The 27,982-nt window shown below is 35.6% G+C and overlaps 2 protein-coding genes across 3 annotated transcripts; both read right to left on the minus strand.

The window, feature by feature from the left end:
* Positions 1 to 1,190: 1,190 nt before the first annotated feature.
* Positions 1,191 to 11,634, minus strand: LOC125675553 (protein TFG-like). 2 transcript variants are annotated; one of them, XM_048913275.2, is made up of 8 exons: positions 11,510 to 11,634; positions 10,117 to 10,300; positions 9,697 to 9,780; positions 7,932 to 8,099; positions 7,577 to 7,738; positions 7,184 to 7,432; positions 5,313 to 5,749; positions 1,191 to 3,039 (listed from the first exon to the last, which is right to left on the minus strand). In XM_048913275.2, the coding sequence occupies exons 2-8, from the start codon at positions 10,286 to 10,288 to the stop codon at positions 2,869 to 2,871; spliced, it is 1,443 nt and encodes a 480-aa protein (XP_048769232.2). In that variant the 5' UTR covers positions 10,289 to 10,300; positions 11,510 to 11,634; the 3' UTR covers positions 1,191 to 2,868. The 2 variants fall into 2 exon arrangements, with proteins under 2 accessions (XP_048769232.2, XP_048769233.2); XM_048913276.2 differs by having other exon boundaries at positions 11,564 to 11,613.
* Positions 11,635 to 17,423: 5,789 nt separating this feature from the next.
* On the minus strand, positions 17,424 to 21,024 carry LOC125677278 (uncharacterized). Its single transcript, XM_048915285.2, has 2 exons — positions 20,922 to 21,024; positions 17,424 to 18,223 (listed from the first exon to the last, which is right to left on the minus strand). Exons 1-2 carry the CDS (start codon positions 20,976 to 20,978, stop codon positions 17,657 to 17,659), a joined length of 624 nt encoding a protein of 207 aa, XP_048771242.2. The 5' UTR covers positions 20,979 to 21,024; the 3' UTR covers positions 17,424 to 17,656.
* Between the last annotated feature and the right edge of the window lie 6,958 nt (positions 21,025 to 27,982).

Here is a 27,982-nt window from a genome sequence, read left to right on the forward strand (position 1 = left end):
TTTACGTAGTCTTTGGTGATCACAGTATGTTGGAATTCCCATTGGCACGAATTGTGCTCCTTTATTAGCTAACCATTTTTTATATTCTTAAGAGGCGTAATTTGTTCGGGCTTATACACGAGAAATATCTCCTGCATTTTGATATATCGATATTTCATCTATTTAATACCCATATACGTCGATTTGAAATATCTCAGCGAACTTGAAATAAGACACCACCGTCTTGGAACATCTGCTTGATACCTAGATGTTTTATTGAACATAAATGTTAACGGCAAACTAACAACTCAACGACAAACGAGATTACTTCAGCTTCTACATCGTCAGCTTCTCGTATTTATGTACCAATATATGGCAATATTCCATTATCACCTGCATATAGCGTTTATGTCTCTCAGGGATTTGATACACAAGAGCTTGTTCTGCGTATGATCAGTTTTAAATTGAGGTAGGCTATCGGCAAATAAGTTGATGTTACAGGGGTTTCAACAGTCTCGTTTGTAGTCAGCAAGTCTAACGATCTAATTTACACGAAATAGTAATATAAATACAATTTGTCATTAGGTCGAATGCTGTCTGACGTGTTTTATACCATATTGTTGGGCCGTTCTTTACATGCTGAATTTTCCCTACGGTAAGTCGTTTACCTGATCAAGATATACATGTAGAGCTCACGGCGGGTGTGACCGGTCGACAAGGGATGCTTACTCCTCCTAAGCACCAGATCCCACTCCTGGCTTGTCCAGAGGTAGATATTTGCCCTGCTCTTAATTTTCTATTCTTATGCTGTACAGCACTTGTTGACGAAACATTTGGGCGAATTACATGTATAGGGATACAATTTTAAAATTTTATAGCAAAATATAGGAACTTATAAGTAAATTATGGAAGTTTTAGACATTTAGATGGACTTATTAACCTTTTCAAATTTGACAATAACTTCACAAAAATGCATAAAGTGGCTATAACCTTAATAGTAACACCTTGACAATAAAGAACCTCACAAAAATACATAAAGTGGCTATAACCTTAATAGTAACAACTTTGTTACATTCACAACCAATAAACAAGTTTGAAACATGGATCCACTGATCAACTACTTTTCACTGAGGTAAAATCTGAATAAGATTTGTAAACTACATTAATTTCAGAGGTGTTGTCCTCTACAATGCATTCTGTGAATAAAAATGTTAAATAGGAAACATTTTATTTTAATAAAAAATCAAACTTTCACAAACCCATAAAATGTTTTTATATGACATAATTGAACATACTAGAATCCAAAGAAAGATCTGCAGATATTATTTCTCTTGCTCTGTAATTTTGGGCAATATATACCCGTATGATACATACATGTATATTATAAATACAGACATGTAAGTAGCAGGATGACACACTATATTCCTCAATCATCAAACTCATAATTCAAGTATTCAAATCACATTTCATTACATCCTCATAGTCTCTGGTAGACAATGATGAGAAAAACATCAACAAAGAATTAAATAACAGTACCACGTCATGATTTTTTTTATACTGAACCTGTTCAACCACTATAACTGTGACATTAAGATAATTTCCATGTAAAACCTATTCAGAGATTAGTACATTACCAAAACCCATACATAAATAATTTAATTATGATAACGCATGTATCAGTTCTAAGTACAGCTACTCCAATCCCCCCCCCCCCCCCCCCCCCCCCCCACACACACACAAATTACTAGGAATGTCAGTCAGGAACAAGTAACCTGGTGGAATTATTCGTCAAAAATAAACATTTTCATGGCAGAGAGAGTATGACATGCACGAGAATGAACCCAGATAAAAACCATTTTTCATTCATGTTTTAGAAGGAAGTCGGCCATTATGTACAATGTAGTAATAGTATACCTCGAAAATATGTTAATTGTCCTCAGAAATAAAAAAAAAAAAAGAAGTTTTAATTGCCTGAAAAGAATAAACCAAAAATGCACAAATCAATTTCTAGGCTTATGTCAAAAATGAATATCACAAAGATATTTTCCTGGAATCCTAATCGGTCTCTGCATACTGAATAAAAACAAATGCACTGTTTGGTTATCTATGTGAAAACCTTGAAAATCTCAATCATATTTTTCTGTCTCACAGAAAACATATACCATATTTTGTACCAATATTAATTTCAAACCATGAACTTCATCATTTCTTAATTGTTACTTGTAAGACATGTCCCTTATAATCTGAAAATCGGACAACTCTAAAATTTCGTAAAGGCATAACAAAATATTTGGAGTCGGGGCGATTTATTTCAGTCTCTCTGGTAAAGGCAAACATTGTCTAATTTTGGTCCAGTATGGGATTACTGTCTTTAATAATCAATTCATGTTTAACAATACAAAACCAGCTTTAGAATACATGTAAAATACGTACATTGATAAATGATATTTCAACACTCAGACCTCACTTAAACTGACATTTCCCCTCACCTTTCTCACAAACCTTCACTGATACAAAGGCAACATTTGTAAATCTCTCATTCAAACTTGCATCCAGCATGATACAACACCTCATCACCCATGTATAATTCATAAAATCAATCACGAAAAATTAAAAGGCGTAACACTATCATCAGCTGATTTTCGTCTCAATGACATTTAGTTTTGCAGGAATGCATCAACATTTTTGCTAGAAGCATCACATGATTATGCAGCCTTGGCCTTTGAAGATTCACGAGAAATATTTAATCTTTCCAATTAATATTGCACAAGCACAAAACACTACAGGATGGAAAATTGCCTTTGATGGAATTTTAACGACTATAAAGCAAATACTCTTGTGTCCTTGTATAACAATTAAACTAAGAAAGTTTTGTATTAATTGATTTAATCACTTGTTATAATTGGGATAATTCTGTGCTGGTTTGGGATAACCACTGAAGGGCCCTTGCCCTCCCGGTCTGGCATAGGGATTAGACTGGTTTGCAGGGGTGGATCCAGCACTGCTGGGGGGTGTACCTCCTGGCTGAGGTTGTCCTGCATATCCCCCTTGAAACATTCCCTGTACAAAAATCAAAGAAGTGTTAAGAAAAGAACTCTTACCATCTCTCTGTTCAAATAAACCAAGAGTACATGAAATTACACAAACCATACAGAATCACTGATCATTTCATACACAAATACAGTTAAAGCGGACCTCCAGGGCTAACGTCACACATAAAACACAGTTATAGCGGACCTCCAGGGCTAACGTCACACATAAAACACAGTTATAGCAGACCTCCAGGGCTAACGTCACACATAAAACACAGTTATAGCAGACCTCCAGGGCCAACGTCACACATAAAACAGTTATAGCAGACCTCCAGGGCCAACGTCACACATAAAACACAGTTATAGCGGACCTCCAGGGCCAACGTCACACATAAACACAGTTATAGCAGACCTCCAGGGCCAACGTCACACATAAACACAGTTATAGCAGACCTCCAGGGCCAACGTCACACATAAAACACAGTTATAGCAGACCTCCAGGGCCAATGTCACACATAAAACACAGTTATAGCAGACCTCCAGGGCCAACGTCACACATAAAACACAGTTATAGCAGACCTCCAGGGCCAATGTCACACATAAAACAGTTATAGCAGACCTCCAGGGCCAATGTCACACATAAAACACAGTTATAGCAGACCTCCAGGGCCAATGTCACACATAAAACACAGTTATAGCAGACCTCCAGGGCCAATGTCACACATAAACACAGTTATAGCAGACCTCCAGGGCCAATGTCACACATAAACACAGTTATAGCAGACCTCCAGGGCCAATGTCACACATAAAACACAGTTATAGCAGACCTCCAGGGCCAATAGAAAACAAAAATAATTATTACCAAACTTCATTGTATACAATATTTTTCATTATTTTCCTATCATCAGGGAATAAATATCACTTCACAATAAGCATGACTTTGTTATAGGTGTTTGCTATAAGTGTGCTTTACTATAATTAATTATCTTATCAAAATGTCCAATAGCAATTTACAGAATGCTTAACAAAGTTTAAATCTAGGATTATATATCACAGTTTTAGTGAAGGAGATATCTATGTCCCAAGCTTCAACTCAAAATGTCCATGTGTGACTGAGAAGCATCGGGTGTAGAAACCCAAACAATAACTGACCAATCACCAAGAGAGACGAGCGATACCACTCCAACCATCCAGTAGTGGACACTATGAATTATTTTTTTTTAAATTAAAACGTCCAAGGGGCACAACTGCCATAAAATCAACCAGAACCAAGTTGACCGGGTACTTTCACTGTATCTATAGGTGTATACATACAAAATTTAAAGTTGTAAAATGTGCCTCTGTAACAGAGTTAATGGATGGAAAATGAATTATGAAAGAAAAGAGTAATACTATTTCATAAAAAGTAAAATTCCAGACCATCAAATATTGTAACCATGATGTCAATTTCTCACAATAATACATTTACTGTAACATTTTACACTCATGATTAAGACCCTAAATTAAAACACTCGTGATTAAGGTCTTAATATAAAACACTCATGACTAAGACCCTAAATTAAAACACTCATGATTAAGGTCTTAATATAAAACACTCATGACTAAGTTAGAACACTCATGGCACATGCCTGCCACTTTTGTTTGATTTGCGCACCAAAGAAAAACTGAACATGTAACCACTTTAGGGGGTGATGAAGTTATCACAGGAAGTGACACATTCGGTGGCAAATAGACCTACATGTGTACGTAGAGAATAACAAATCATGGTATGTACTTGAACAGATAGTAAAGCCTTAAAAATTGCTTTTGTTCATAGGATGTTCTACATTTCCCCATAATAAATCTGTTAGCTTGTAGAGGTGCCAGCAGGACAAATGATACCTCTAGTTTATTGAGGTGGTCCAACGGATTATTTCTAACACAGAACACCCGCAATGCAGGGTTTTTTTTTAAGACTGATTTATGACATTGAACATTAGAAGTGCAACCATGTTGAATGATTTCAATTACCATAGTAACAAAGTTTTTATGGAGTACTTAAGACAAAACCTAGGATTCCTCTCGAGCAGTCATAGACATACGATTGAAATTCATCGTAAACCACAAATCCTGAATTTCGCAAAACAGTTGTGCATGTAATGTCTTACAACTAATTCTAAGATTTACAACCTTTTGTAACACGGGCCCCTGTACACTAAGATGTTACCTGTTTACTAAAATGTTACCTGTACACTAAGATGTTACCTGTACACTAAAATGTTACCTGTTCACTAAGATGTTACCTGTACACTAAGATGTTACCTGCTGTTGCTGATTCCATGAGGCTGATGATGATGCTGGAGGCATCTGGCCTTGTCCAGGCTGAGGCATGCCTTGGCCACCATACTGCCCGTAACCATAGTTACCAGTGCCCTGTTGTGGGGGATACCCAGGCTGCCCTGGAGGTACCCCCTGCGTTGGCTGTGGTGGCCCATGGGGCATCCCTTGTTGCATGCCTTGTTGTTGACCCTGGGGCATTCCCGGTTGTCCTACCTGTCCAGGTGGCATGCCCTGTGCGGGCTGCCCTGAGGGCATTCCATGTTGTTGGCCCTGAGGCATTCCTGGCTGGCCAGGGGGCATCCCCTGGGTCATTGGGCTTGGTTGCCTTTCAGGTTGAGAGGTGGAAGGGTTCTGAAAGGGTCTCTGCTGTGCACCTGGCTGGGGCGGTGGGGCTTGTTGCTGGGGACCACCAGGGAAGCCTGAACAAAATAGTCAGACATTTATAAACTTCAATTTTCTGCTAATTTTTCTGATTAAAATTCAGATAACAAAGAACATATACAGTATGTATATGAATGGTGTGAATAGGACTAGGACGTTGTCAATGCATATAAATACAGCATCTTACATTTCAAAAGATTGAAAAAAGATTCAAATGCATGAATCAAGAAACATGATAAAGTACAGTACAATCAAAGCAAGAGGCCTTTGGGTCATCTCAAAGTGTACATTCAGTACGATCAAAGCAAGAGGCCCTAGGGTCATCTCAAAGTGTAAATTTGGTTTTTATATGCCTACATAGCAAAAGAAGTTGGAAGTTCATGAAAATCATCTCACTGATAAATCCGATAAGGTAAGGCCTTGAGAAATAAAGTCTCAGGAAATGCAATGCTTTACAGTCCACAACTTCGTTACCTGACTTATAAGTCATTGAATTAATTAGTAAAAATGAAAGTTTTCATTTCTTTAATGATTTGTTCTTATTTCTATTGATAATTCAAATGCCCACTTCAGATATAAATAATCATTTTCAAACGGATCATTATCATTTCCTTCTCAATGTTTTCTTTAATATTAAGAATATAATTATTATATAAAAGTTATTTCAGGTTTAAATCATCCCCAGGAAGAACAAAAAATGCCCCCCCCCCCCCCAAATCAAATTGACAGGCCATGTCTACCATATTATGTAGGCCGTTCATAAAGTGGACAAAGTGTCATGGAAACTATTCAGCGTTTCATGTAAGAATCATTTGTCCCATGCAAGTGGTGTAGAAGCACGTTTCTGAGTTTATAATTACCCCGATATAATTATCATTACATGATTATCCCTCTTTCATTTAAATTTCAACTTTTCATGCCCAATTGTTCTAGAGAAGATTTTCAAATGACCCCACGCTATCTTGACCTTTTCTTGATTATCTCTTATATATCCCTATAGCTTACAGTGTTATAATGAGTCTCTTATATATCCCTATAGCTTACAGTGTTATAATGAGTCTCTTGTACATCCCTATATTTTACAGTGTTATAATGAATCTCTTGTACATCCCTATAGTTTGCAGTGTTATAATGAATCTCTAGTACATCCTATAGTTTACAGTGTTATAATGAGTCTCTTGTACATCCCTATAGTTTACAGTGTTATAATGAGTATCTAGTACATCCCTATAGTTTGCAGTGTTATAATGAATCTCTAGTACATCCTATAGTTTACAGTGTTATAATGAGTCTCTTGTTCATCCCTGTAGTTCACAGTGTTATAATGAGTATCTCGTACATCCCTTTAGTTTACAGTGTTATAATGAGTCTCTTGTACATCCCTATAGTTTACAGTGTTATAATGAGTCTCTTGTACATCCCTATAGTTTAGTGTTATAATGAGCCTCTTGTGCATTCCCTTTGTATCATACCTGGGGCCTGCTGACCGTACCCGGGCTGCTGCCCTTGATAACCCATGGGCTGCTGATTAAAGCTCGGCTGTCCAGGGTGCTGTTGTGGGGTGGATCTCTGGGGTAGACTCTGGGATGGCTGAGGAGAAACAAAAGCTGAAGGGTGGGAGACAGGATTGGTGGGGGTGGGTGAGGGCTGGATATTTTGTTTCTGGTTAGTTGCTGAGCCAATGCTGGATATGCTGTCTGGGGTTCCAGATCTCTCTTGTCCTATAATGAAATTCAATAGAAAATTCAATTCTGGTAAGGCTTGAAGTTAACGGGCTTGGACTGAATTATGTTTCGTAATTAGCCATTTTTATCTGAATAAGAGTTCACTACCCAAATCCAATTCACACAAAACGCTAATTTTACCGCTCATTCCAAACGAAGACATGACTTTGCTGGAGCTGTTTTCATCCACGGACTTCTGACTGGAGTACGGATCAAACTCCTTGCTATGGGAGACGTCCCTCGGCTGGCTGGAAGTCACCTGATCCACCCGACGCCTGCTCTCCGATACAAACACTGGCTCATCTAGCACAAGAAATCTTGAATTCACATAAATTTTACCAGACCCTCACTCATTTAAAAATATTGAATAAAATCTTGAAACTTAAATGATATCACAAATGAAAATGTGTATTTGTTGCAAAATGACATCATTCATTTTTGCCACTGACCCACAAACTCTGATCAACTTTTCACTCAGTCAATATGTGAAAATCACCTTTGGCATTAGGCATCCTTTTGCTGTCCCTAGAACTGGTAATTTCCTGCTCCCCCACCTCCATCTGGTCCAGGAGCTGGGTGACCCGATCTCGAATCTGTCTCAACTCTTTCCTCAACGTGGTCAGTTGCTGCCCATTTCCTGTAGGTGTATTGTTCTGTCCATTTACTGAAATATATCAAACTCAATCATGCTGATGTCAGATTCCTGGGTACGTATGTTTGTCACTAAAGTTAAATTATCACAATAACTCTGTTTAATAGATTCTGTCACTGCTGTAGCCTTGATGAAGTGAAGTAAGAATTCACCGAGAGATTTCAATACAACTGACACATCAAAATTTTAGATTAGTTAATGAAGTTTTAAACAACTTTATTCATGCAATTGAGTGAGAGGCACATTGATTCAAGATTAAGGGCAAAAACACTTTTAAAAGAAAATACCAGTTGAAAATATGCTACAATACAATGCTTTGGCACAATGCTTTGTTATGCAATATATATTCCTCTCTCTCTCTCTCTCTCTCTCTCTCTCTCTCTCTCTCTCTGTCTCTAATAAAACAAAAGGATAAAACATTAAATAAAAAACCTTTCCCTGACAGCCATATAAAATGTATATGCCAAGAAATATGGATTTTATTCCATGTATAAAAATAGAGATAAAATTGTTAAAGAAAAATATTCCAAAATGTCTCCATGGGTGGAGATGCACAGATACATGTTACTTTAAGGCAGGTCATACTCCATTAATGCATGTAAATTATAGTCTTTAAAATCTGTTCTATACAGAAGGAGGAATTATATTTTGGTATCTTTCTGTGTTTGAAATTAAAGCTTAACCTGGAATTCGTCTGTGAAATAAGCATAGAGTGATATCCATCTGGCATTAAATGTTGCATAGATCTATTTTCTTTACGCGGCTTTTCACGTTCCTATACCGGAAATGTAAACAAGAAGTGTAAATACCAGAGTCGGGCATCGAAAATTTTCCGGAAATTGCAATTTCCACAAAATAAAAAAATTCCAGGCAGGCCAATTTTTGAGGGGCGGGCGGGGATGATAATCTATCAATTAAGTTGAATTGCCCTTAATAGAAAATGAAAAAGGATTTAAACATAGATCTTATTGGCTATAATGCCGGTAAAACACCCATAGTTTATCAAAAGTGTTCCTGAATCCTACCATTGTCAGTAAGAAATGATTTTTAGACATCTAAACGAGAAACAATCTCAGATTCAATATATGACAGAGAAAAAGCAGACAGCATTCTAAATAAAAACTTTTTTCAGTTGAACAAAACTGTCAATGAACAAAATCAACATATTTTCTTAATATCAATGAATTCTTAGTGTACAATTTTCATACATATATTCCATGGCATATATTTTCAATGCTCCATATTTTTCGATATTTACATGACACATTTAACATATTCTTTACATATGTCATCACTTGATGTGTTTATAACATCATCAGTCTACTTTCATATTCATCAGACAAAAATCACATGATAACAGATCATCTCGTGTTTCTTTTCATCTTAGTAGAGCTCTGCATGATTTATTCTCTGTATGAATAAAATTTACATGAAAATAAAATTTTAATTAAAATATATATACTTAGTGATATTTTTTGTCAATTACCATGGTGTCACATTGTTTCACAGATTTTATCCCAGCAAGGATTTTCACGACTTGCATTAATGTACCTGCATGCATACATATATTACATAATACATTTGAATGCATGCAATAGAAGATACTTACCAAATAAAGTTATTTTTAGAATCCTGCTGCACTGTATTGCAAATGATAGATCCGAGTCATCGAAGATAGTCACCAGATCTTGATCTGAAATAAAAGATTATAGAAGATAGTCACCAGATCTTGATCTGAAATAAAAGATTATAAGCATAATCCCCAAACATAAAATTTATTCCCTAACACATATATACATCATGAGCAAGTGCCACTGTACGAAACCCCATGCTGTTTACATCACAATACTAAACAAAGTGATAGTTTTCCCAAGTTGAACTTCAAATAATAATTGCAGCTAAACATTATAGACCTACACTCCATAAAATTTCCAAACTAATAAAGTTTCATGTAGTGACTTTAAATTTTTGTTAGTTTTCCCATTTTGATTCCAGATGGATGGATTTTTTCCTCGCCTAAATTCCATACCTTCGTCTTTATACTTGATCAGAATGTCATCATCATTGTTCAGCTTTCCCCTAAACACTCTCTGCATCATCAGCACCAACTCATCGTAGGTAATGTCCTCATTGTGGATCGGAATTCTCCGGATGTCGTCTCCTAACTGGACTTTGATGATTAATTTTCCACTCAGATCCATTCTGATTTGAATCTGCATATAAGGCAGAAGAAATCTAAAGTCTCATGCATCAAAATTCTTAGGACTCAATTGTATGATGATCTTGCACACAGTTTACTTACCACTGTATATTTAATCCCCTTCTTTCCTAAATGCTAATCATTACAAGTAATCAAAATTGATCTCGCATTCCTTTACACTTTTGATTAACAAACTTTGTTCCAAATGGGAAATTCAATGTAAATTTAGAACCAATCTCACATTTTGAATAGGAGTATACCAAATCAAAAGATCTGAATTGCTGTGCACATTATTTTTAGTCTATCACTCAGCCCTAATTAAAAGATACATCATGTAGTATTGTACAGTACACTATTAAAAGACATAGTATATATTTGGTCTATCTTTATTATCAGGTATTGTTGCATCTGTGGTCAGAAACACCCTGTACATCTTTGATCTTCCATAAAATGGAAACTTAAACAGACCAAACAATTTTCAGTATGAGAGTACACACAATTAACAAATAAACATATTGATAATGTGATGATCTAAATCAAGTCCCAGTCTGCACGGTAAACTTAGAAAATGCATTTACTACCTTATAAAACATGTGATATTTCCAAACTAAATTAAGAATCCATCTACTTTTCTCCAATTCAAAGATTGTTTTCGTCAAGTACTTTAAAAAAGTAATTATGCTGCATTATCTGAACTTTGAGAACAAGAAGACATTCTTCTCTAAAAGTCAGAAAGTAATTCTCTTCTTATTTCTTGCACGTGCCACTTCTCGCTTCTCACCGCCGCGACCCGAGTTCGATCCCCCTAATCGGCAGTGGTTGTATGTGAGAGAGTATAGCGGTCGCCCGCTCGGACATGTGGGATTCCTCCTGGTACTCCGGTTTCCTCCCACATAAATTACCCCTAGTGCAAACATCCGTGCATCAAACTTCAAAAGACCCCATTGGAAATAAGCTTTCCAGCTTTCATGAGTTATCCTCGTTATTTATGTATGTATGTATATACCGAATAAACACTTTACAGTCATTCATTCATTCACCACGTCCAGTAATAAATGTCGAGGAAATTCGGATACAACACTAATGTATGCAATGTAAGTTGTAACGTTTGATTGTAAGAGAGTACAATAAATCTACGCACAGAATAAAGCCGGAAGTTGGATATTAGAGTATGAAAAAAGTACATGCATAAATTACATATCATACTTAGTCGCTGTCTTACCTTTACTTAACAATTTATGTCAATGTCTGTAAGACTTCTAGCAATATTCACTACCTGTCAGATGTGGCGATTTGCCGCTTACAACATTCAGCTTTCTTCCTGAAAGAAAGGGCCGCTTGTGTGCATAAGTACATTTTTGTATATTGCGAAATGTTTGGATTGTCTAGAAAATAATGTATCCCATGGTGTTGAATTAATATTATCTGAATTATCAGGATTCAGGAGGTCTGAGGTAAACAGTGCTCACGGAGTGAAGACTAGAGACCCGTGGGCCTTATCGGTCACTTGCGTATCACACAAAACCTCTTCTACAGGATGAAGGCCAGGGACGGATCCAGGAATTGTGGTTACGGGGGACGCCACTTTATGAGGCAGGGGGTCTAGGGGCTGCATTAAGGCCCCCATGGGTCCAGGGGGCGAAGCCCCCGGAAGCTCTTGGATTTTACAGGTTTTATAGAGCTTGAAATATGTCTCCTATTTAGTCATTTGTACCCCCCATTTAAATCCGCCACTGAAGGCTACACAGCATCTATCCACATATCCCTAATTAAAGGACAGTTGGCTACGTAGCATGTATAAGTGGTGCAAATGTATATCTTTAAAACTGCACTCATGGTCCAAAAAAGGCTGTTTAAATCAAAAAATTCTTGTCATCAACAACCTAAAGTTGCGCAAAGCTTTCAGTTGCTCATGGACAAGTAACTTAACCCCAATAGTACCTAAACAACAATCTCGTAAACTTCAACAATAAAATGGATGAATTGATTCATATAGATTGTTCTCTTACTTTGACTGTAATGTAAAAAAAATTTTAAACGGGGGGGGGGGGGGGGGGGGGGCTGTAATTTTTCTATGATGTTCCGTCAAAAGTTGAAATAGATTGCCCCTCCATATTGATCACATTTCCCCCACTGTTTTGGACTTCCTTGGTCCACTAGTTCGAATTGAAGTTATTGGTTTTTTTGTTTTTTTTTCTAATTTGACAATATTCTATTAGTACACATCAACAAAATAAAAGAATATACATGTACAATAAATTCAATAGATTGTCCTGACATATCCTTTTAACATCGTATTTAAAATTTCACATCTACGTTGTATTTTTAAGTAAAATTCCCTCTGTTTTCTTCATTAATCTTTGTGCATGCCGTTTGTTCTTTCCTTATGACTTTATTAATAACTCGTCGTATTCTTTTGTAGTGAAGATATGGGTGAGTGTCTTATAATCACAGTTAGTCAAGCTAATGAGTCTTTAATTACGTACGTAAGTTTTGTTTGTGTGGATCAATGATACTATTGATAATATCTGTGTAAAAGACGTCCCAGGTCTTTTTTTTTTTTTTTTTCTTCAAAATTTTGCTTAAGAGAATTGTAATAAAAATCTTTAATTTCATTCCAAATAATCCTGTAGAATTCAACAGGCATAATCCAGATCTAAGTCAAGGGTCGGGCCTTTCTTTAATTAAATAGCTTGTTCACATTCAATAAGCGTGGGGGATTCATCTTGGAGTTGTCTTTCTTGGTTTGAGGGCTCTGTGCATTGAACACAACTAAATCTTCATAAAAAATGTCAAATTTGCACAGCAGGTGCCCGTTTCATTCATCAATAGTATACCCCATGTACAAAGCGATCGGAGCAAGATAACTGACGTAACTGGTGATTTACTTCCCCTGGGGACTATCGTGATTTCTGCCTGTTTCATCAGTGAAATATGAAGCGCGTGTGGTACGTTTTAAATTGAAATAACTTTGTATAAAATCAAGATATTTCCGCAAAAATGGTTTCATTAGAAAGAAGAATGATGAAATTTGCTATTTCAATCACTTATTAATCCTAAATTTATTTATACATTTTTTTAAATTGCTAATTATTTCAAATTTCATATGAGTAAGATCTTTGGTTTTGTGAAAATATTCAATTTTCGGTACTATAATGGAATCTGCATCTGGTCAATTTGGTATGCTAGAAGAGCCCATTAATTACGCTTAACAGATTAAACCATGTTGATACTCACGGGTGATTAGTGTTTCAGATAATGGCCCGCTAATCTGTCAGGGGTTGTGCGTATTTAGCCTTTCTTCAAAGCAGGGGTAACACATTAAGAAGACTAAATACTGGTTAAAACAAATAAATAAGACTAAAGTCTGACTGGATAATATGACGTTTTAAAACGTGTACACAAATCATACAGATATCATCCATGTAACTGTTCATTACAATTTTTTTTTAGCTAAAACATTTCCTAAATTTTGGTTCCAAAGAAGATGTAGACCAAATATCAAGGGCGCTAAGTATAGTGACGTTGAATTGCAAGTGTTCAAAATGCTCAAAACGGTACGAATATCTAGTGACAAACTTAATATGCAGGACAGAACACAACTTTTTGTTCAACACTGTAGAAGACGGCAATAGAATTATGGCCTACGCCGTCAGAGCCTTGATATCCTGCTACGGAGGGGACTGTCGGAAATCGTGTCAGAAATATTGCTTCGCGTGTTGGGCCCTTAAAACGAATTATTTGAAATCTTCTGTGTTAAGGAGACATTTTGATGTTCATACGAGTGACCTTGACGGGCATTTACCATGAATTATCTGAATTTCTCTTTAGGACATAAAATTAAAAATAAAATAAAAATTTCGACACTCTACGCAGAAATACGAAATCTCTTAATTGGGTTAATTCACAATAAGGACATTGAATCAAGAAATCATAGAGTTATGTGTGATGCTTATGAATGTCAAGGAAAGTCCATCTAACAGTTGTGCAAGGCAGGAGGAGGGGGGGGGGGAGGTATTGTGCAATATGCGTATTGTAAAATCGATGTGAACTTTTGATACGTCTTTTGGATGTGTTAAGTGTTAAACCCGCCGGTGTATGCTATGTAGATGGGTGTTTATACAAATATTTGCGATTTTCTAGCTGTATAAGGCAAAAAAATACGTTGTTGATACGTATTTAGATGTAATTGATATTTCGCATTGTGTATTGCGTCATGTTTCTTGAATGACCTATTAAAACACTGTTTTGGTTTCCAAACCTCTTGTTTTGATATCCTGTACTGATTTTGAGCCGATGAAAAGGGAAAGGACTGAGAAAAACGGGAAATTGTGAAATTCACGACTTCCTTCAATGTATCACACCGGTAATATTTTTCTCTATATATTACTATAGGGGGAAAAATTCATTAAAAATCAGTTTACAAAATTGATGCCGAATAACGCAGTCAGACACGTTCTATGTTACCTATCTCGTCTGCCGACACCAGAAAAACAACACCCTACGCGGCATTTTCGAAAATAAATTATCTGCAAACAAGACTACCCTCAAATCCACGTGTTTTTCACATGTGTGTAAACAGCCGGAGTATACTTCAGGAAGTAGCCTTAGCTACCAACAGCAAATAGTTCCTTTGTATACACTTGGTTATTTCTACAAATAACATAAAATTTCCTAATCAGGGGTGCAAAAATTAAGAGAAAAGAAGAAGAGACAATGAGAAAAATCGCGCAAGGAAAAAAAATATTTCTTTAAATATATGGAACTACAATTAACTAAGTTCATTTTGATTGGATAATTACCGGTGTGATACCTTCACTGAGTAAGTATATTAATTAACTTGCATTTTGCGCTTCAAAGAATTCACACAATTTACTCATTATATCGCCAGTTATAGTGAGTATTTCATTATTCCCGGTGTTTATTTCGTAGTATACGTTTGATGATTGTGTTTGCAGTTTAAATCTTTTGAAATAAGGTTCATGTTTTCACCTTTTTTGATCCAATTTGACTGTAATTGTACATATGTAGCTTTTGCAATATGCTTGTGCATATCATGGCTCTAACTGTTTCTTCTTTTTTTTTTTTTTTTTAATATTATCATTGTTATTATTTTTACATCTATTATATTTGAATCCATTGACTCTATTTTTTCAATTTCTCCTTAGAATTATCAACTGAATAAGTTGTTTTGTTTCAAGACTTTGATGCAGCGAAAATTGCATTGAAAACGTTTTAACTTATAGTATTGTGGTTTTTTCCCCCAAAAAAATGTTATTTATTTCTTCCACTTTTTCACGTAGTTGTGTTACATAATTAGCATCAGTTGATAAGGGTGTATTTAATTTCCAATACCCTTTACTTTTCTCTTCTCCTGTAACTGTACAACCGAACTGTGTTGTCAAATGATTTAAACGTCTACTGTTGTGTACTTTAGGTGCTTTTTCGTAAAGATCTTATTCATCGTGGTGAGTCCACCCTCTCTTTCCGTTTTAAAAGAAATCGTATGTCTAAAATGTTGTAATATCGGCGAAACCCTTTCCCCAGATCTCCCGTTTGTTCAGACAAAGTGTTGTCCACTCATTGATCCAATACAATCCTGAACGCACCCACACATTTCTTTCTAAAGATGTCCATGACTGCGTTTCCGTCTTTGGGTATTGGGAAAGAGTCCCGTCACATTCACATTATTTCCTTGTGGACTAGTTAAATTTCCCACATCATATACATTATCATTGTATCCATATGGAAATGCAGTGCCTAGGGTCCTGATCTAGTGTGCATATATTACCCAATCTAGCATCTGCTCGTCTGCTCTTGTTCTTATTTGACAATTTATGCCAAAATCTTAGGTTTTTCTCATCCATTAAAAGTAGAACTGGATGTAAAGTGACATTCAAATCAACATCAAAATGTAGTAATGCTAACATCAAAGCCAGACACTTAATATTGCACTTTCTTTCAATGGTAGAATAATTTTGTTGGCACTATGTATCAAATACATAAAACGAAAATGTATAGAACATAATATTGCAAATCACAAAATTTTTGGTTTGAAAAAAAAAAAGAATTATGCGCATTAGACGGACCTCGATATATGGACAGGGTTACGTATTTTTAAACACCTTCACCCAAAATTGCAGACGTTTATCGTTCTTCTTTGCAAAATGTGAGGACCAATCATCTTTCATTTCAAGTGGGATATAATTCCTTTGAAAGGTACGCTATCATTGATTTTCAAACAAAAACTATCGGAAAGGTTTAATTCGCAGCAATTATAAGTAATATCAAAAGTCAAATGTGACAAGTTGAAATTAGCGAACAGTAATCAATCTCATAATTCCTATAAAGAATGCAAAATTATGAGTAGGACAGATGGATTCACCAGAGATATGATCAGTTGCCTTTGAGGAATAAACATACCCTGGTGACCGTTTACATTCACCATAAGACTTATAGTTTGATCAGATAACAGAATAATCCGTTAGCAAATTCAGAATATAAAGAATGTAGGCATGAATTTGAAGCTGAAGGCTTCCCTAAGGAGCAAAGCGCAGACAAGGAGTAGGCATCTGTCATTATACAAAACAAAGTATAAGTGTCTTCATGACAATATCTGCTTTCAAATACTATAGGAAGTAATGTCTCGAAGGGGTTCGTATATCCCATGAAAATACATCCTTCCTTGTGACATCTGTATTTTGTATTTCTGATAGAATGTGCAAAATATACGAAATGCTAGACTAATTGTAGATCTCAATTACATGGACACACCTATTCTTGGTCTTAACTGACAATAAGAAAGTAGTCTTCCTTTTGACAAGATCATAATAAAAACAATGTGATAGTAAGAAAATTGGCTTACGCTTTCTATTCTATACTATATGATATAAATGAACAGAAATATGTTTCTTGATGAAGCCTTATCTAAGTTGATAAGTTTTTATTAATCAGATGTATGTCCAGGGGTCCCTGTTTCTCTAACTCTGTATTTTGTATTGCTTGTGAGAGTTATGATATTGATTACTGTTCCTTGTATTCGCCTTTCATGTACGGTACGAAGCTATGCATGTGCTACATCAAGACGAACACATTTTTAATAAAATATGACAGACAATACTCATATGCATACTCATTTATTCAATACCGTAAATTATAATTGAAATTTGGAGCTTTTTGCTGTGAATTGCGATCACAAGTATAAATTTTTTGTCTGAAACATCACTTGTTATGTAAATGATTATATTTCTAAGTGAATTCATAAAAACATAATGTTTTGGGAACTGTCCCACTCCCTTTTCAAGCAGGAAATCATATGAATATATCACATCCCTCCTACAGGAAATCATTTAAATATATAACATCCCTCCTACAGGAAATCTGGCAGTAGGAGATTAACGTCCCAGAATTTTTCCCCTTTCCGTCGAAATCTCATGAATCGTTTCTTTTTTTTCTGGATATCAAGCGTTCTGAGAATAATTCCGCCTCCTATATCATTTATGATGTTTCTGTTCTCTCCATTTAAAATATCGGGTGAGCGGAATCCATTATTTTCAGTTTTAGATTGGAATGTCTTAGGTTTGTCCTGTGCCTTACGTTCTCTTCTTCCTGGGTAACTTTCTTTCTGTAGCATGTGTTTTTCAGAATCCTCATCGTGAGACGGTCCACTGAAATATGGACGACGACGTGTTTTTCTCGCCGTCTCGTCTGTGAGATCTGGATATTCCCCCGTATCGTCTTCTTCTCCCTCTTCACCAATCATTGGGTGTTCTTGGGTCGTTGGAGTGACTTTGTTTACATTGTATCCCTCTTCGTTGTCCATACCTTCCTTGAAAACGTAAATTCTGCCCCCATTTTTCAGAAATTTTTCCCATGATTCCAATTTTTCAATCTGCATAGCATCCCTTAGTTCTTCCAAAGAAATGCCTTTGCTAACCTGCAATCAACAACAAAGAAAATGAGAATCAGTTGGACAAATCATATCTATTTTTTTTTAATAAAGAAAAGACACAAAATTTTAAAAAAATATATATAATTTGTATAAAATGTCTTCTTTTTAATCAATTGTTATCAATGATTGGCACCATAAAAATTCATGCTATTCCCTTGTGTACCATTTGGAGGTGTATTACATATATACAAAACGTTTTGTTCATGAAATCTCCACTTGATCTATGAAAGAACCCCAAGAATGTGGAATTTGTTTGCAGAAGGATTGATATCACACATTTCATCAAAATAGTAAAATATTCTTTTTTCAATGTGTTCTTCTGTTTCTGTTTTAAAAATTCTGATTATATTTTCAAAACAAACCACTCTAATAAAACTACACATAGGATATCCTATGGTTTGTAGCTGGATATGACTATTATACGACGAATTGTGTGTTATATATCTCCGAGCCCTTGCGAGGGGATAGAAAACACGAGTTGGATAGTAGTCATATCAAACAATGAGATAATCTTTTTGTCACATATTTTATCCTAACAGACCTTTCCGTAATACTGACTCAATATCCGTGACGTTAACATTACGCCGCTACAAATAATGCGGTGTGAAATATAAATGAAAATGAATATTAACTACCATAATGGTTTATTTATTAGATATCATTTTTAAATGAGGAAAAACTACATATAAACGTTTTATTTTGAAGTAGTGTGATGATTTATGAATATGTCAATCATCTGAATCTGTGTCACATGGTCATTATTTAGATTTAGTATGTGAGTGTTGACGATATACTTCCCAGTATGTACATCGTCATACATAGGAGAATCGTAGAGCTTTCATTGTTAGATGTGCTTGTGTTTCTTACATCTGTATTTGTGATAGAATCGTTTTGTGTGAAGTTGGAGTTGGGAAGTTGATATCATCTACTCGGCACACTGATTTTAACTACACATAACTCCGTTTACTTGATCAAAATACAGGGCTCACGGCGGTTGTGACAGGTCGACAGAAGGTCCGTGTTTGCCCAACTCTCTATTTTGCATTGCTTATATGAGTCATGAGAGTGGTCACTGTTTGCTATCTTCACCTTTCATAAGAAGTCAATGTGTGAAAAAAGACCTTAGTTCGTTAACTTCCAAACCTGAATTATTGGGTTTTCTAACACCCAGAAAGATTTACACATTATGCAATGATCAGTTATGACGGATCGTTCAATAAAAGAGTTTTCAGTTTGGCTCTAAAAAAATGATTTCAGTTCAGTGTAAAATTTATACGGTACCAATTTTGATGCACCAGATGAGCATTTCGACAAATAATGTCTCTTCAGTGATGCTCAACCGAAATGTTTGAAATCCGAAATAACAATGAAGTTTTAGAGCTATTATAGGGAAAAACAGTGTGCCAAAAACGTGGAGTCAAATTCGTCTGAGGATACGAGCTATGCGTGAGGGAGATAATCCTTAATTTTAAAATGAATTTCTAAATTTTATAACAGCAATTAAATATACATCCGTATTTTCAAGCTAGTAACGAAGTACTTAGCTACTGGGCTGTAAAGACCCTCGGGGACTAACAGTCCACCAGCAGAAGCTTCGACCCAGGGGTCATAATGTAAAACTTATACGGTACCAATTGTGAAGCACCAGATGCGCATGTCGACAAATAATGTCTCTTCAGTGATGCTCAACCGAAATGTTTGAAATCCGAAATAACAATGAATTTTTTAGAGTTATTATAGGGAAAAACAGTGCGCCAAAAAAAGTGGAGTCAAATTCGTCTAAGAATAGGAGCTATGCGTGAGGGAGATGCATGCAATCCTTAATTTTAAAATGAATTTCTAGATTTTATAACAGCAATCAAATATACATCCGTATTTTCAAACTAGTAACGAAGTACTTAGCTACTGGGCTGTAGAGACCCTCGGGGACTAACAGTCCACCAGCAGAGGCCTCGACCCAGGAGTTATAATGTATAACTTATACGGTACCAATTTTGATGTACCAGATGCGCATTTTGACAAATAATGTCTCTTCAGTGATGCTCAACCGAAATGTTTGAAATCCGAAATAACAATGACGTTTTAGAGCTATTATAGGGGAAAACAGTGTGCCAAAAAAGTGGAGTCAAATTCGTCTCAGTTTCAGTTCATGTCAGCTTATCCGAGTTTTTTTTTTTCTTTCAGTATTTCTGTTTCCTTGATCATTGAGAATATTGTACGACCAATAAACAACATGATCAGGGGTTGTATCCTAAGCTATATGTTGAAAACGACAGGTCTGTTCCCTAGATCGTAACTAATTACTTCACATATAAATTCATCGTTTTTACATTTTGAAGAATTTAACAAAATTTATGTCACTTCCATAAATATTTTTGGAAGTCTGTAACCCTGATGCAACCCCTTTGCACATTACGTCACACGGCGTAGGAACATCTACTTTGGGATACGAACAATTTATCGCACGAGTGATATTTACTGGATAAAGGAGTAAATATCTGATAAATTGATGTGTTCTCCCTTATCAAACTAGCATTATCTTCATTTGCAGATTATCATTTCTATGAGAGATGCAATACCTCCTGATCAATTTATGTAGTTTGTCTTTAGTTGAGTTTTAAATAACAATTTACTAGTCATAATCATAGGCCACAATTTTTTTAAAATTGAAACATATACTTACTGGATAGGCTACTGCACCCACGAAGAGAGCTACAAGAAGACAAACTGAGATATTCATCTTGTCTCGATGGTGATTGAAGGTACCCCTGTAGTTTTCTGTCTCATCGAGCTATATAAATTAATATATAGCTCGAAGAGACAGAAAACTACAGGGGTACCTTCAATCACCATCGAGACAAGTGGAAATAACACTTACTTATCGGATTTTGCAAGAAACACTCTTTTTAAACATGAATAGGAAATGACGCCAAACTGCCCCAGAGTAAAATGCAGAACTCCCAACCTTACTCGTATTGCACTTTCTGAGCAAAAAATTGCAAATCATACTTTTAATTTTACATTTATCCATACCTGTACATACCAGGAGAAAGATGATATTTGGATTGGTTGAACATAATACTTTAATAAGAAGAAGCATTTCATAAATCGTCATTTTTATGTTCACAGTGAGAAAAGAAATCTGATATTTTTTGGACAACTGTCACATCACACACATTTATTACTCAGATTACGTATTCGTCCAGTTTAAGTTTTTGATTAAGTTAGGTATTATTTTTGTCGTAATACAAATATGACACAGAGAAATATGATCGCCTTTTTATCAAATTTAAAGGTCATATGAAACGATTTCTAACAGTGGTTTTAACATTATGAATATGAAGATTGGTATATAAATGAAACTTCAATTGCAAATAATAAAAAGTTGATGTCTTTGTATTGATAAGAAACAAAACTGTAAACTTGTACACAGAATTAATTTGTTACCCACTTATCGTTCTTGTTTCTCTGTGTTAGTGACGTCACGATGACCCATCGATGTAAACAACCCAATAAAACTAGTGCAACTGTACACCGTTTTGTTTCACAAAATCTCTCACTAATTTAATGGAAATGGACAAATTTCTGCTTTCTGACAAACTGTCCGATTATTGTGTGAACTAATCAGGGATGATGCACGGCAAGCAAATAACTTTATTCTACAGAGGATGATCTTGAAGTTGAAGTCAACACAGGCATATGAAGTATGGACGTTATAACCTCCCTCCCCCTTCTGATGTTTTTGCGGGGATACTTTCTCAGAAATGTGTGGATTCCCTGTCTATCCCACCCCAAATTCTATTTAAGCAATCCTTTCACACTTTCTGTAAGCTACCGATTTGATTAGTACCGGTTGAAGTTCAATCTCAAAGCTTAGAAAAAGCGTGAAACGATTACATCAATCGAAATTTGAATGGTATAGACAGGAATCCACATATTTTGGAGAAATTGTGACCACAAACAGTAACAAATTCAGAAGGGGGCGTAGTAGTGTCCATACTTTAGGATTTCAAGACCCCCGTGTAGTCATGCAAATGCTGAAGTTTAACTTTTTTTAAATAAAAGTCTTATGAACTTGTGTACATTTCATCGATGACGATTCACAATAAAAATATACCAAACCTGTAATGATAATCCCATTTCCCTTTTGATACGAACAATCACAAATGAAGATGGGTTAACATATTTTTGAAGGGATAGACTACCCTAAGTGTGACAAATGTGTCACGGATGTCACCCTATGTATTGGTGCATGGTTCTTCATAATCAACTGGTGTTTCCTCGTGTGTCCAAAAAGTAAAGAAATCACAAATCGTTGTTCTTGATCGGACAGGGTATTCTTTAATTTTTAATAGTAAGTTATGCCTATTTTAAAAAATGCCCGCGGTGGCCGAGAGGTTAGAGCGTTTGCCCCGCATGCGGAAGGCCGGAGTTCGAATCCCGGCCGTGACAGACCTAAGTTGTTAAAACAGGTAGTGACAGTTTCATCGCCAAACGCTCGGCATCAGGTGTGAATGTCACGGGTCCTCGGAGATGACCTTAAAATCGAATGACCCGTGTCACAGTAGGTGTGGCACGCTAAAGAACCCTCACTGCTCAATGGCCATAAGCGCCTAAATTTGAAGCCCTTCACCGGTCTTGGTGACGTCTCCATATGAGTGAAAAATTTTCGAGCGAGACGTTAAGCAAGAGATAATCAATCAATCAATAAAAAAATGCAGTTATTTTTTTTACTCTCTCACTTCACATACCTGCTGTTCAAATATCATTTTTGATAAACGAAAAAAATATTATCAATATGTTTCTTTTAATAAGCATGTTCAGTTATCAGTACTGATATAGTATATGAAATATAAATCATAATTCCTGAATGTTACTTCATAGTTTTCTTTTTTAATTTCAGATTGAAATATTTATTTACAGTTTAAATCTGATCAATTTTATAATTAATAATAAGAAAATAAAAGTTACATACTTTTGGGTAACGAGTGCAGAGCTCTATATTGCAGGTATATTTATAATGAACATGAAATTATACGAATACAGTTGACTGATAGAGTTTCTAATACAGATCAAATTAACACTCATTGATAGGGTGTGTTTTTGTCATTAGAATAATCAACCCTTGTGTATTTACAATTTTACGTACTTACAGTGCTCTTCGTTTTAACTTTAGCGGGTGACTTTAATTTCTATGTTGATTTGTTTTAGTCTTTGGAAAATCAAAAGATGATTGGCACCGCGTCTGAGTTTAAATTGATCTTTTTGTGTCGATATCATTTGGCTACCGACGGATGTACTGAAGTGCAGTGTTTATGACTGTTCCTGGCAACAGATCCATCGCGTCGGAGGTTTTGTACCCATACTTTTCTAAATTTGGGATCCCTCGGGAAGAGGTACATGACCACCCCCTTCTGCTGAGACCTAACACTGTAATTAAATGCAGCACACTATGACACTTTTCAAAGATATGCAGTAAATATCATGTTATGAGTCTATGGTTGTTTACATCTGTTGACGTCATCAGCAAGGGAGATAATCCGCGATCGTCAAAGATCCTTTACCTGATCGAATACACTTGATAAGCTGTTGTGAAGTTGAAAAAAATGAATTATTGTTTAATGATTAGTGAATTCCCATACATAACTCAATTCTTCAGAAGATCGTTTCAAACTACCTTTAACCTATTGATAGATAGGCCTAGTTGACTTCAAACATTATCGACTGTTACATGTACCAAAATCAAGTGAAATCGGTTGTATTGTACTAGCGTGACCAGACTCAGTCTACAATGAAAGTCAATGTGTTGAATGGTATGATCGGGGCATGGCCAGGCTCAGTGTTCAATATGTAGAATGACATGATCGCCGGCATGGCCAGGCTTAGACTGACCGGGTAAAGGAGTGACTTCTAGCTGAAATAAAAAGGTGCAAAAGTATTCTCATATTCATGCTTCATGTTTATGTTACACTTATATTTCCAATGATTTTTGTCATGGTTTTGGTGAATATGTTCAATCTATTCCAGTTTTTGAAAACAAAATCGCATTCAAAAAGCTATATCGTTATTTACGATTTTTTGAGCGCGCTTCATGTCCAAAATATTTAAATGATTTACATATATTTTGTTTTACTAGAAATATCATAAACTATTGAAAAGTCAGTAAGCTCTTTTCTGTTTAAATTTCCACATTAAAATAAAATTGTTAAGAGCATTCGAACAATAAAAATATCTTCTAATGATGGATCCAAATGAATTCTATTTGTATATAGCGCTTGATTAATATATTTTCCTAAGTGTTTCTGGTGTCTCAGTATAGCAGGAGTATCAAACTTTTAGAGTCATTTTATCCCACTGTTCGTAGGATTGTGGTCTTGTTGATTACATCTCAGGACGTAAACATGTAACAATAACTTTATTTGAAACTCCAATGTATATTATTGAGACAGGGTGTACACAACGGTTTCTTTTTTCTTGATAAGAATGGAGAAAACCTCTTCAAATAATATTGATATCTAGGTTGCAATTGCAATTACTACTCCCAATGCATGTAAACTTGGCTACTTCATGTCACCAAAAAGCATATGTAATTCAGGGTTATAATTACACTATATTGAATGTGCATGCCCTAGAGGGTATCATGGCTTAAACTTACCAACTTCTGAAAATGGGCCACATATTAATTCTTAATTACGCAAAAAGCAAACAAATCACTTATCTAAGAATTTTTCATCGTCTTAGAAACAAACCGTTTTATTTGTATCAAGAATAACTAATTAATTGTTGCATAATTTGATATCATTAACGACAACTTAAGTTATTTCCACTACTTTATGTTCCCTCCTGTCTACTATAAATATTCTGTTAATAAACGCACCACTCAGATGCCTAGTGTTGATGGTTGAAATGATTCGATGAATGGAATGTGGACATTTATTTATTTATTCACATTTTGAGTCTTACAACAGAACTGACACTATTCTTTCAGTTATAGATATAAATGCAGAGTCGTGTCCCACTATATTGTTGTCTTTACATTCATACTGAGACATCACCAGTTGTACCTGAATTGTCACAAATTTAGATGCATGTTTAGCATTATGACTCGTAGCAGATGTAAGGTGAAGATAACGAACAGTGATCAATCTCATAACTCCTATAAGCAATACAAAATAGATAGCTGGGCAAACACGGTCCCCTGGACACACCAGAGGTGGGATCAGGTGCCTAGGAGGAGTAAACATCCCCTGTTGACCGGTCACACCCGCCGTGAGCCCTATATCCTAATCAGGTAAACGGAGTTATCCACAATCAAAATCAGTGTGTCAAGAACGGCTTAACAATCGGTATGAAACACGTCAGACAGCATTTGACCCAATACGAGGTTGTACTGACGAAGTAGATCGTTATAACGACCATAGAATTTGCGAAATGCTGACTTCAATCGAGACTGTTGAAATCACTGTACCATCATCTTGTTTGTCAGTAGTTTACCTCGATTTAAAAACTGACTATACGCAGAACAAGCTCTTGTATATCGAATCAGTTGCGATATATAAACACCATATGCAGGTGATAATGGAATATTGCTACATAAATATGGGAAGTTGACGATGAAGAAGCTGAAATCATCCCGTTTGTCATACAGTTGAGTTATCAGTTTGCCGTTAATGTCTACTTTTAATAAAATATCCAAGTATGAAGCAGAAGTGGACGACTTTGTGGTGTCCTTTATTTCGAGCTCACAGGGATATATCAAATCGACAGATCAAATTTGCCAACGCATGCTGTGAAACGGGACATCATGTCAAATCAAGGGAATAGGAGCCTCACTTCTGAATCCCAAGTGCGAAGAAATAATCACTATCTACGTTTTCATTCTAGGTTTAACGTGGTCATGACACGAGCGGGGCTTGAACTCACGACCTCCTGGTTACGAAGTGAATTTTCTACCACCCAGCTACCGCAGTCGGTCACATGAATGTCAAAGAAAATAAAGGTGGATAGATATATGAGTAAAAACAACTATTGTTTGGTATACTCAAAAACTACACAGAAAGAAATATGTATTACATAGGAGGCATACGAATATCCATATAACAAGCTATACATGTACTAACTCAGTGTAACACCATCCAATGGTGGATGGTGTCGATGAGAAAGGTTACTATGAGTTTCTCTGACGTGTTTAGATGAACTAATTTTTTTCCGGAATTGCGATTGTAGTTACCCTGAACCATCTATCCACAGGTGATCAAACCCGGCTGACTACTAAATATTTCTCATTCACTTCTCTGAAAGCAAGTGCCTGTGGCAGGTTGCAATGATCACTACCGGGTAATCGTATTAACAATCACAACCTCGATTCATTTGCTTGTAAACACAAAAAAAAAATTAACTCTCGATAAATCAATTTTTCCCTAGTAATTTTACATCTTCCTCTAAATTACACTATATTTGTACAAATAGTGCTATAGTAATATTAATTTAGTTCGTATGCCATTAGCATTTTCTATTTCCTTTCGTTTGAAGTCTATGAAAAATAGATGCTTGTTTTCTTCATTTCCTTGTTGCTTTATACCCCTCTTGACATTTTTGTCATAAATATTTTCATAAACTTTCTAAACGCCATTATTATGTATAATTCAATGACGTTCTAACCATAGTTATTTTCTCCCCTTTTGTCCCCTTAGTCTGTTCTTCGTAATTGTTTGACGAAATAAAGATAGAATTCAGATGTATGATACAGAGTTAATGTATCCATGCATGGGGTGGACAGATTTGTTGATGGTATTTGGCATTGAATCGAACCTATTAGTCTCCGTTATAATTATTTTTAAAACTCATAAACGTCAATACTAGTGTTCAATCCATCAAGGGGATATTGGAAAGCTCCTTAACACATGACGTCTAAAATAACATATTTCAGCAACGTCCAATTAACCATGAAAAAGTAAAAAAGTGAACGTAACGATTTAACTAATATTCTAAACCCCTGTCCTTTTACAACTACTTTCGTACGGATTTTTTTGTCATGCTTGAGTCATGAAATATGGGTGAAACATTTCAGGCATTGTGTATTTCATACACTCGGTATGAATATGTATTCGAAGCTGTTGGGTATTGCTTTATCTTTCTTTATGTCTATCTCTAAATTTGTCCATTCGTTTGTCAACCTTGTTTTGTCCCCGGGAACAGCAGTTCTGATGGCCTCATCAACCAAAAACGGCAACATACGTTGGATAACTTCCCCAAACTAATTCGTTCATATCAATAAAATTAACAATAATTTCAAATTAAATACACAATTTAAGTGAATGAATTGATACATTTTTATTCTCATTTCTAAACAATGGATTCAGTTGGCAGCATATTCAATTTGTTAGTACAAAATTTGCATATTTGCAACTGTTCTCATGCACTGGTTACCACAAAAAGAAAGCACTTTACAATACGTTGCCTACGGCAAAAAATTTTATAGGGAAAGGCAACCCAATTTTTTTACATGATAAATGATAGGATTAATTATATGATAAAGGATTGTCATACTATTAGATAAGCCTCAGTACTAGTTTTAAAACGTTAAAAATTGAATTCCCGTCATCTATAGAGGCTGCCATTAAACAGAACTCTTTTGTATTCAAGACCACTAAAATCAATAATTTTGACGTCACACCATCTATTCCGATTTTGATGAGATTCTAAGATCATCAAAGATGTGCATGTGGTAGATTTTAAGCATAC

The sequence above is a fragment of the Ostrea edulis genome, chromosome 3 (genome assembly GCF_947568905.1).
Source record: "Ostrea edulis chromosome 3, xbOstEdul1.1, whole genome shotgun sequence".
Lineage (NCBI taxonomy): Eukaryota > Metazoa > Mollusca > Bivalvia > Ostreida > Ostreidae > Ostrea > Ostrea edulis.

Bases quoted from the DNA above. Each gene is read 5' to 3' on its own strand.
- LOC125675553 (XM_048913275.2), bottom strand. From the start codon at position 10,288: ATGGATCTGAGTGGAAAATTAATCATCAAAGTCCAGTTAGGAGACGAC. The intron at 7,433-7,576 runs GTAAAATTAGCG...ATTTCATTATAG, and splicing joins GTCTTCGTTTGGAATGAGCG to GACAAGAGAGATCTGGAACC. The intron at 3,040-5,312 runs GTAACATCTTAG...ATTTTTGTACAG, and splicing joins CATGGAATCAGCAACAGCAG to GGAATGTTTCAAGGGGGATA.
- LOC125677278 (XM_048915285.2), bottom strand. From the start codon at position 20,978: ATGAATATCTCAGTTTGTCTTCTTGTAGCTCTCTTCGTGGGTGCAGTA. The intron at 18,224-20,921 runs GTAAGTATATGT...TGTTGATTGCAG, and splicing joins TGGGTGCAGTAGCCTATCCA to GTTAGCAAAGGCATTTCTTT.